Genomic DNA, 11,436 nt, shown 5'->3' on the forward strand with positions numbered 1-11,436 from the left:
TGTGTGTGTGTGTGTGTGTGTGTGTGTGTGTGTGTGTGTGTGTGTGTTGCTGATTTAAGCTCTCTTCATGCCTCTCCCCATCAGGCAGGCAAAGATGGTCATCACCATCTTAGGGTTAACTTCTACCAGGTCTTCGGGCAGGGCGTACACTTTGGCCCCAATCTTCCTGGCCATGGAGACGGCATACCTGAGACAGGGAAGACTGGACATCACTATGACATCACATCACTTCATGAGATGTGGGACTTTGGTTCTGTACTCAGATGGTCTTCATTCAATGTTTATAAAACCATGCGAGTACCAAACCACAGTCCCACGTCTCTGTGTTCCTTCGTTGTCACATCTGATCAAGTCATTAAGGAGGTCCATACATAGACATCAAAGACCCTGATAATTATTCAGTCCTCCTGTTCCTGTCTCCATCTTTGATTGGCCATGCATTCTATGATGCAGATAAAGTTTACAGAAGTGAAATGAGCAGTGGGGTTTTGATGAGCAAAACCCTCTCTGGAGCTTCTTACTTGAGACATGCTCACTTCACAGTAGAAATAACTTCCACGAGTGAGAATAAACACTTGTGCCTCATAGTTCAGTGGATGGAGGAAAGCTCAGGCAGAAGCTACTTTAGCTGTGTTCAAACTTTTGTCTGAATATTGTGGAGACGTGTGGGTGGTGTGAGTGATTACTTGGCATTGTCCAGTTTGTCTTCGTCTGAAATGTCGTTTCTTTTCACAAGGTCATAGTTAACGCTCTGCGGCTGGATGGCGTCGATCAGGTCCAGAACTGGAAGACTGCTGCTGATTGCTTTGTCCTAAACAACAGCAGAACACAGCTGGTTTTCACCTGTAAATATGATTAGTCTCCCTCAGACGAGCGGCTCTTTCAGTCACTTGCCTTGAAGCTTTTGATGGAGGAACTTTTGCCGGCTTCAGCTAAAGTCTTGTTGACCCATGAGATGATTAGATCATCTCCAGCAACTGCTCCATGTCCAAGGTCCTCCAGCACATTTAACGTGTACCTGCAGGAAGTTGGGTGTCATTAAACCCCACGGTATCACCAACATGCTACGGATTGAAAAAATGTTTCATATGAACTGTCAATCATTTTCATGGTCAGTATGATGAGTTCTCTGATGTCTCCAGTAAACTGAAGGTGTTGAACACTGCCATGTTCAGCTGAACAACAGCTCCACCTTCCTGTCCTGGGCTGAACAACCACCCAAATGATGCCCATCAAAGTTTTCAGGTCCTCTGGATGATTTACGTTTGTGGAAATGTTTCATCTTTCATTCAAAAGACTCCATCAGTCTGAGGAGCTGAAACACAAACTCCACCAGAGGACCTGATTTAACTGGATTATTGAGCATGAATCAGGAAACTCAAATGGTGCTTTGCCACTGTCTCAACTCTCAATGGTTCCACTCCACACTGCACTACTTAAGGGCCTCTCCACTGCCGGCGCCCACTCCCAATCAGCCCAGTTTATGGGAACACTGTGTTTGAGGTTTCAGCAGCGCTACATCACTGGATGAGCTGAAGGTTGTCACCTCCTCATCAGCTGCCACACCAACGCCAATGTGAGCGTCGTGTTTCCATCATACAGGTCCTGACCGCCGATTCCCACCAGAGAAAATCCTGCTTTCTTCTTGCCCAGCTCCACGGCGTAGTTACAGTTTTCAATCTGGAACATACCAAAACAAATAAACTCATGCAGATTAATTTTGTTCAATAAAATTCTGTTTATGAATTTAACAAGGTTGTTTATCTCAGGTCTGACACAACATGGATACAGCGCTAACACTCCAGTTAGATGTGCAGCAAAGACTGACAGAAAACAAACAGCTGCTTTAACTTTCCTTCATAAACTACAGTGTATTTTCCAGGAATAACCAGGATATAAAAATAAAGTTAACCTTTTTTCCCTGAAACATTAGTAGATTCAACTCTCAGGGAACCCACCAGATCCCACCCTTGTCCTGTTTCTAGGATTGCATGGACTCTGCTGTCCAAGCTGCAGGACACAAAGGAGGAAGACAACCGTCCTCTGCAGGACAATCTAGCTTCTAAACTCAGAGATTTGATGGATTCTGGCCACACAGCAGCAGCTATTTATTTTAATTGTGCACTTTACAACATTTTTGTATGCATTTTATAGCTTATTGATCCATGAATTTCTATTTATAGATGCATTTTGCAATTATTTGTCTTCTTATCCATGTATTTACAACTTCTGTCTTTTTATACAGGCCTGTTTATAACTTATTAATCTGTGCGGTTTTCTAGCTGATCTTTAATCTCTGAATGATGCTCGTGCTGTCTGAATCATGTCTGTTGTTGTGATGTGTTGCACGGTGAGTCTGTTTGGCCAGGCCAACCGAGAGACATAGTCTGTCCAGCGTGTCCTGGGTCTTCCCCAGATTCTTCTCCCAGTAGGACATGCCCAAAGCACCTCCCTAGGGAGGCGCCCAGGAAGCATCCTTACCAGATGCCCGAACCACCTCAACTGGCTCCTCTCAATGTGGAAGAGCAGTGGTTCTACTCTGAGTCTCTCCTGGATAACTGAACTTCTCACCCTATCTCTAAGGGAGAGTCCAGCTACCCTGAAGAGGAAACTCATTTCAACCACCTGTATCCACAATCCCATTCTTTCAGTCACTACCCAGAGATCAGATTGGAGGTGTTGATTCTCATCCCAGCCACTTCACACTTGGCTGTGAACCACTCCAGTGAGAGCTGGAGACCGTGGCACAATGACGCCAACAGGACCACATAACCTGTAAAGAGCAGAAACAGAACTTCTCCACCCCCTGGCTGCACCGAGAAATTCTGTCCATACAAGTTATGAACAGAATCGCTGACAACGGACAGCCCTGATGGAGACCAACTCCCACCCTGAAGGGGTCCGATTAGTATCGGCAATGTGAACCAAACACTCACATATAGGGACCGAACAGCTCATAGCAGCAAGCCCCCAATCCCATACTCATACTTGCATGACACCTCGAGGACCCTGGTGAGGGTAAAGAGCTGAGCCAGTGTTCCACAGCCAGAACGGAACCCACATTGGAACGGAACCCTGGATCTGAGGTTCAACCAACGATCGGACTCATTTCTCCAGTACCCCTGGATAAATTCTACGTAGATAAATAACGTGAATTGAATTCACATGATCAGAGTGAGGGCAGCACGGTGGATCAGTTGGTAGAGAGCTGTTGCCTCTCAACAAGAAGATCGCCAGGTCAAATTCCGGCTGGGGACCTTTCTGGGTGGAGTTTGCATGTTCTTTCCGTGCATGCATGGGTTTTCTCCGGGTACTCCAGTTTCCTCCCACAGACCAAAAACATGCATGTTAGACTGATTGGTAACTCTAAATTGTCTCTAGGTGAGAGTGAGAGAGTAAATGGTTGTTTGTCTTGTTGTCTCTATGTGTCCCTTTGATGGACTGGAGACCTGTCCAGGTGCCCCTGTGATAGACTAGAGATCTGTTCAGGTGTCCCTGTGATAGACTGGAGACCTGTCCAGGTGTTCCTGTAATAAACTGGAGACCTGTCCAGGTGTTCCTGTAATAAACTGGAGACCTGTTTAGGTGTCCCTGCCTCTCGTACTTTGACTGCTGGATATGGACACCAGTGACCCCCGTGAACCTAAAAGAAGAAAGATGATGGATGGATGGATGATCAGAGTGAACCACATTTTCAGTGTTTGTTTCCATTCATAAAGAAGCTGCTGCAGTTCTGGTCTTTAACAAAAGGTGTCACTGAATACAAAAAAGGCACCAGAAGTTTTTCACAATTAAAAACAAAGATAAATGTCTTCTTCACTCACAAACACAACTATACTTGTTTAAATAGTGATGGTTTCATATAACATGGCTGCAGGAAGTTCATGTAAACAGATTAAAGTTGAACAGATAAATGCATCTAGATTTATGGCTGCTTTTCCAAACCCATTCCGTTGTGCACATCTGCATGTGTTATTCTTCACCTCCCTAACATGAATTTCAATTCAATTCAAAAATACTTTATTAATCCCAAAGGGAAATGTAGCCCACGTTTACCCTCTGTACTAGTGATTAAGTAATTTATCAGAACTCAGTGATATTAAAGTTATTCAAGTAATTACAGGTTTTATTATTGCCTGTAGTCAACAAGTACAAACACTTATGTAAGTACTGTAGCAGTTTAAGTGTCTGTATTTTGTTGTTAAGAAGAAAAATTCTTTATATCTGTTGGTCATAAATGTAAGGAGTTGGAAACGCTGGTGCACTGACCTTTTTTAAATGACCTCCTCCCACTCCCTTGAATGGAGGATGGTTGACTCTGTTCCAGTCCACCGGCACCTTAATCTTTTCATAAAGCTGCAGGATCACCACAGCATCCAGCAGATCCCTGCAAACACACATGTTGGTAGTCAGACACTAGCTCTACGTTAGCATGCAGAATGCAAGAAAGGTGAATGCAGAGCGGCACTGACCCGTAGATGTAGTGGACATGAGGACTGACTCCCAGAGAATTCATCCAGTTCCTGAATGTCCTCTCTTCTCTTGTTTCACCTGAGACACAAGCAGACATTAATGAGACATTATTGAGACAATAATGAGGCCTTAGTGAGACATTAATGAAACTTTAATGAATCCTTAATGAGACATAAAAGAGAAATTAATGAAATATTAATGAAACATTAATGAGACATTAATGAAATATTAATGAGATGTTAAGGAATCATTAATGAAAAATTAACAAGACATTAATGAGGCATTAAAGAGACAGTAAAGAAACATTAATGAGGCATTAATGAGACATTAAAGAAACATTAATGAGACATCAATGATACATTAATGAAACATTAATGAGTCATTAATGAAATATTAATGAGAAATTGATGATATGTTAAGGAAACATTAATGAAAAATTAACAAGACATTAATGAGGCATTAATGAGTCATTAAAGAAACATTAATGAGACACCATTGATACATTAATGAGATATCAATGATACATTAATAAAACATCAATGATACATTAATAAAACATCAATGATACATTAATTGAACATTAATGAAACATTAATAAAACATTAATGAGTCATTAATGAGACATTAAAAATACTAATGAGACATTAATAGTACATTATTGAAACATTACTGAAACACTAATGAAACATTAATGGAATATTACTGAAACATTAATGAGACATTAATGAAACGTTTATGAAACATTAATGAGACATTAATGAGTCATTAATGAGACATTAAAAACATTAATAATACATTATTGAAACATTACTGAAACATTACTGAAACACTAATGAAACATTAATGGAACATTACTGAAACATTAATGAGACATTAATGAAACGTTAATGAAACATTAATGAGACATTAATGAAACATTAATGAGACATTAATGTTTCATAGATGAAACTTTGATGTCTCATTAATGTCTTATTAATATTTCAGTAATGTTTCATTAATGAAACAGGCCAGGAGGAGGGTGGTTTCCTTTGCACTGCTCACTCTCCAGAATCCAGTCCTGATTCTCTGGTTTGGTGAGCGCTGGGTGTTTGTTGAAGAGCGTGGCCACAAAGGCCAGGTTCAGCTTGGCGTTTCCTGTCACGATGTCAGTGGCAGTCACAAACTGCCGGCAGCCCAGCCGCTCGGCCTGCTGCAGCAAACACTCGGCTCTCTTTTTGAGATCCTTCTCCTGAAACACAAACAGGCGTCCATGTTCAACAGAACAATAACCCAGAATCAGTGACTTTAAATTGGTGTAAGAAATGTTTTTAATGTTACTTCAACTTTTAAAAACAACATTCTTTGACCCCTTTATGGCCATTCATATTCCTTAAGGGGAAAATCGAACACCTTGTTTGAGTGCTTTAAATTTATATTTTTTAATATTTAATATGTCGTCAATCTTTTAGATTATCTTAGCCTGAAATAAAAATATCAAATTTAAATGATTTTTAATTTATTTTAACTCTTTAAAGTCTTTAGTTAAAAAATAAAATTATGTATTTCATTCATTTTTTTAAATTGACAAAATATTTATTTTATGGTAGTTTTAAATATATACTGTGCATGGGACTTTTGAGAAGACCCTCCAGCCCACCGGACCCCTCAGAACCAGGAGCTCAAAGTGAGTCTTTGTTTTCAGTCAGACTTTCTTCTGTCTCTCTGTCATCTGACGTGGAGGGCTTAAATCATTTTCTCCTAAAACGAGAGAGCTGTGGCACGTCTGATTCTGTAGCTGCGTGTATTCATGACTGCACCTAAATAAATAAATAAATAAACGCGGACAAAAATAAATGTGTTGCTGATTTCTCCCCATCAGGTAAAAACCTGGGACTTGTTACTTTGCTGGCGTGCAGCCGTTGATGTGGACTTTGGTCACTCCTGCACCTGTCTCACTGGATACTCATGATGGTCTGAAGCTGAAGCATGTGGATAAAATGCAAAGCAGACTAACAGGCTAACAGGCTTGATTTGTCCAGAGTCATGTGATCGATGACGTCTGAAGCTTCAGGACCTGATTCAAGTGTTTATCAGGAAGTTCATCACGGACAGGATCTGTGGTGTTCTGGTGCTGATTTAAGACGTGTGTTCATTTGACCAGTTTTGATCTTTGCTGCCACCCTTTGGTCACAGATCACTCCTGAAACTTTTCTTCATCCTGTCTGGATGCTCTTCGTCACCAAACTCCATGTTTTCCTGGACAGTGGACCCTTTTAGACACAGCTGTACCCTGATATCTCTTAACTTTTTTTTTTTTTTTTTTTGCTATGTGAGGAACAGCTTGTACCCTGAAGCTGTTGGATTAATGAATCCCTAATCAGGAATATCACTGTAAAAAAATTTTTTTTTTTTAAATCACTGTGATGCCACTTGATTGATATGTGCTGCTGTCTATCCATGCTGCTGATCTCATGCTGCTGATTTATTTCATGCTGCTGTGTTCATTTGTACTCATTTGCTCACACAGACTCATGTTCATGCTGCTGTTGTTCGGTGTATTGTTTTTGTACTACTAGTGCTTAGTGTAGTCTTAGTTTAGTGTATTTCTTAGTTCATATCTTAGATCTTATTACTGTTCTTTACAATTTATACTTTTGTTGGATGTAACTGGGATCCTGTGTACACAATTTCGTTCCACCACATGTACCTACCACATGTGATGTGAATGATAAAGAACCCTGACCTTGTAACAGCAGATGATGCCCAGTGGTGTTGCATTACTGCTTCCTGTCAAGACATCCAGGTACTGCGTGGTCCAGTAGATTTTATATTTGTGATAAAGGTCCAGGGTTTGTCTGAACAGTAATTTTCTCTCTTACTAACATCAACATGCCTGAATTTTCTCTCAACCTTTATTTCTACAGGTTAATCCCATTGAGCCTCGGGGACTCATTTACAAGAGAGACCTGAATCATCGTGTTCCTCTGACTCTTCGTTCTTCTTTCATTTTCTTGTACGCTTTGGAGGCTTTTCAAAAAGCGTACGTCCTGTGTGCTTGTAAAAATGTTGAAAACTGATCGGCCCCATGGCTGATGGTACGTTTTGAACACCGGTCTGATCACAACCATTTAGATGTTTGAACCAACTGGAAGAAGTAAAGATTAACCCAACACACTTGGAAATGATCAAGTTCATCAATGATCAAGATCATCATGTTTTACCAAAACCAACAGCAGACAAAGAGACGACGAGAAGGAAGGAGCTGCTGAAGCTCCTGACTCACGTATAAGCCAGTCATGTCGATCTCAATCCGAGGAACGTCCTCTTTGCTGCCGTCGGGAGCAATCTGCTCCAGCAGGTGGAAGTAGGCCTTGGAGTCCTGCTCAGAAACACAAACAGATCAGAGAGCTGAGGGGTGGTCAGATCAGACTTCGCTGTAAACAGCTTCTTACAACAGTTCAACACGTGGACTTCTCTGTTTGGTGTTTTTATTAAGCAGAAAATCAACTGAAGGCAGCTAAACATACGTGTTTTTGTGGGAACTTTAACCTGTATTGGGGGGGGGGGGGGGGACTAGATGAATTATATTCTACACCAGCCCATGTTGGTAAATGGACTGCATTTATATAGAGCTCCTTTCTATCTAATCCAGATCCTCAAAGCTCTTTACAACATCTGTGCCCTCATTTACCTCCAAACACATTCATACATCACTCTACAATATCTCTACAAAGATAATCTGAATCTATAAAGATTAATCAGAGCTTTATCACATTCATACACTGATGGGACACATATGAGAGTCAATAAGGGGTTCAGTGTCTTGCCCAGGGACACTTCAACAAGTGACTGCTGGTGGAAACAAACCCCCAACCTCACTTATGGTCACAAACTCAGGGTAGAGACAGAAAGAACCAGGTTGTGGATAGAGACAGTTGAAATGAGGTTTCTCTGCAGCAGAGGTAGCTGGACTCTCCCTGCGGTATGGTGAGAAGTTCAGTTATCCTGGAGAGACTCGGAGTAGAACCGCTGCTCCTCTATATCCAGAAGAGCCAGTTGAGGTGTTTCAGACATCTGATAAGGAAGACCTCTGGACACCTCCATTGGGAGATTTTCCAGGCAAGTCCGATTGGGAGGAGACCCCGAGGAAGACCCAGGACGCTCTGGACAGACTAAATTATGTCTCTGAGCTGGTCTGGGAACACCGTGGAGTCCTCCAGAAGAGCTGGAAGAGGTTGCTGTGGAGAGGTCTGGATTTCCCTGAATCAGCTGCTGCCCCTGAGACCTGAGTCCAGAACAAAATGATGGATCATGGATCGATGAATGGAACTTAGGGGCAGCTGTGGCTGAGTGGTTAGAGCAGTCGTCCTCCAGTTGGAGGGGTAGGAACGTAGACTGACTGTTAAACAGAGAGCTTCTCCTTTCAGCTCAGCTTCCTCTTCACCAGAGGCTGCAATACTGCAGACAGTGCACAGTCTGTCAAATTCCCGCTTCATTCTTATTTCACTCATGAAGAAAACCCTGAGATACTTGAACTCCTCCACTTGAGGCAGAGTCTCACTCCCAGCCGAGCTCATGTTTCATAATGAAAGAATAGTTTGTGTGCTATTACTAAAGCATTTTAGTTTTCGCACCTTAATGTCCCCAGAAAAGTTGGAGATGGTCATGCCAGTTTTCTTCAGGTGGAAATTGACCCAACGGAGCAGCAGCTCTTCAGGACTGAGCTTCATCAACGCTTCCAGACTCTCTCCCTCCTCAAGTAGTGCTGCAAGAGCTGAACAAGGTGTGACAGTGATGGAGTGGAGGGGTCACTCAAACAGAAACAAGGATAAACGAACCATAAAGTTCAGATTGTTCTGAGAGTCTGACCATAGGACTTATTTTGTACTCAGTACCTTCATTGCGGCTCAGCTTAATATCAGCAAACAGTCCGATCTTGATGATCTGCCAGAGCAGACCCAGCACCAGGTGAGGTTTCCCCTCCTTCAGGTCCTGGGCTCCGATGTTCACCACCTGGCACCCGATCGCTGAAGCTGAGTTCAGAGCCAAGTTTAGATTCTCCTGTAGACACAAAGATGGCCCAACATCTACAAACTGCCTCCATTCATTCATGATGTTTGAACAGAGCTCTTTTCAGATTGGACTTTGTCTCATGGAGTTTGAAGCCGACCTGCGTGGTGAAAGCAGTGAGTTTCTTTTTATTGATGGTTCTCTCATCAATGGTGTCAGGAACAGACAGGTTGATCAGTTTGCTGCAACAACAAAGGTGAGGATAAAAAACATGGCTTATTGTCTGAACTGATACAACTAAACTCCAAAACTCTGTAAGCAATGATCTGCAGAGAAAAGAAAGGCCCAGCTGGAGGTGTACCACAGCACGACGCCATCTGCCACGGCTTTGAACAGAGCTCCGGTGCTGGGGTTGATGGGCAGAACATGTTTACAGTCTGGATCCTTCTCAAGGGCTGTGTTGATGTAGTTGGCGAAGGCAAAGCGCTCCTGCTCTGAAATACATGGACAAGCAGGGTGAAATGTTTCATTTGTGCTGAATTCTCTCTTGGCTGCAAACATAAACATTAATGACTGATGTGATGCAGGTTTGCCCTGAACCTCTACAGTAAGAACCAGGGCGGGGCATGGGCACCCTGAACCTCTACAAAAAGAACAGCTGGAGCTCTGAGTGGTGTGGAGCACTCAGCCCATGCTGGCGGGGGCGGGTACACCTGTCCATACAGTGACTAAGGTGCAGCTGAAGGGAAGCTCTACACCTACAGAAAGGTGGTGTTTTCACAAACGCTTTGATGCACTTTTATTTCACAACAACTCGGTAACTATTTTGAGAACTTTTGTTTTGGGAATTTTTTGAGCATGCTCAAAATCCAAGCAACAAACCCTGAGCCTGTGTGGCAGGTCTAAGGTGAGGGTGTCTTGGATGTTTCAGGTCACTTTGGGAACTCCTTCGTGAGGGGCATTCAGAGTTGGTCACCAACAGCTGCAGCCCGAGGAGATCCTGGTTCTGGCTTCACTAACCAGAGATTGAGTGTTGGGTTCCCTCACTGGAGATCTCACTGGTGCCTCCGATGGCTACAATGCCTTCTTTCTTGTTGAGAGCCTTCTTGAAACCCTGAGCCATCCGGTCATCCTTCAGCTCCTGAAAGATCTGAACATTTAACAAAAAAAATCATTCATTAGTTTAAATTCAATGACGGCACGTTTATTAAGCTGTCCATAGAGTTCCCATTCCAGCAGTCCTCATTTAATTATTTTACTGTGGTGTAACTGGCCTTTACCTCAGTTTATGAAGCACTAATGTCCCTCCATAACCACAGTGAGGCCTGCTGTTGATAACAGCCAGGTGGTCCTTTGTCTTTTTAATGGAGGATGTGGCATGTGTGGTTTCCAAAATCAAGTTTAAAATTAAATTCTCCTGACCTCAGCACTGTTGTCCACTGACTGCTGAACCTCTGCCCATCTTTACTTTGGGGGGATTAGGCCTCTCTAAAACAGTCTTTTGTCTGCCCAGTTAACCCAATTAATTAACCAATCAACTTAATTAATTAACAAATTAACAAAATTAATCAATTTACATAATTAATGACCTGATTAACTTACTTAATTAACTGATTTACTTAATTAATTAACCAATTAACTTAATTAATTCCACAATGCTCCTCCATTTGTTTCCTATTTGTACTGCTTAGTTTAACAGACTTTTGTAGTTCCTGTCTCAACTTTTATCCAACTTCATCTTCATCATAACATTTGAAATTATCTTTTATTTTCCCTAAAAATTGAACAATTTCTTATGTTCAACATTTCGTATGTGATCAACTGTGGAAAAAATTATAGTTTGTAAAAACTTGCAAATCATTTCTTTTTGTTTACATTTTACACAACATTCCAACTTTATACAGAAGCTTGGTTGTACACTAAACAAAGTTAGTTAGTTAGTTAGTTAGTTAGTTAGTTAGTTAGTTAGTTAGT

At 41.9% G+C, this 11,436-nt stretch overlaps 1 protein-coding gene across 1 annotated transcript in view; it reads right to left on the reverse strand.

Moving 5' to 3' along the window:
• Positions 1–2: 2 nt before the first annotated feature.
• Positions 3–11,436, reverse strand: part of LOC119408569 (plastin-3) — a 17,005-nt gene continuing 5,571 nt past the window's right edge. Inside the window, exons 4-16 of the mRNA XM_037675412.1 lie at positions 10,483–10,612; positions 9,824–9,956; positions 9,623–9,704; positions 9,348–9,513; positions 9,087–9,226; positions 7,736–7,831; positions 5,515–5,701; positions 4,473–4,551; positions 4,270–4,387; positions 1,547–1,680; positions 895–1,018; positions 687–811; positions 3–187 (exon numbers count right to left, since the gene is read on the reverse strand). Of these exons, the coding sequence (XP_037531340.1) occupies positions 55–187; positions 687–811; positions 895–1,018; positions 1,547–1,680; positions 4,270–4,387; positions 4,473–4,551; positions 5,515–5,701; positions 7,736–7,831; positions 9,087–9,226; positions 9,348–9,513; positions 9,623–9,704; positions 9,824–9,956; positions 10,483–10,612 (1,647 nt within the window). The 3' untranslated portion in view covers positions 3–54. The remainder of the gene's footprint in view (positions 188–686; positions 812–894; positions 1,019–1,546; positions 1,681–4,269; positions 4,388–4,472; positions 4,552–5,514; positions 5,702–7,735; positions 7,832–9,086; positions 9,227–9,347; positions 9,514–9,622; positions 9,705–9,823; positions 9,957–10,482; positions 10,613–11,436) is intronic.

Source organism: Nematolebias whitei, chromosome 4, assembly GCF_014905685.2.
Source record: "Nematolebias whitei isolate Nwh7 chromosome 4, NemWhi1, whole genome shotgun sequence".
Lineage (NCBI taxonomy): Eukaryota > Metazoa > Chordata > Actinopteri > Cyprinodontiformes > Rivulidae > Nematolebias > Nematolebias whitei.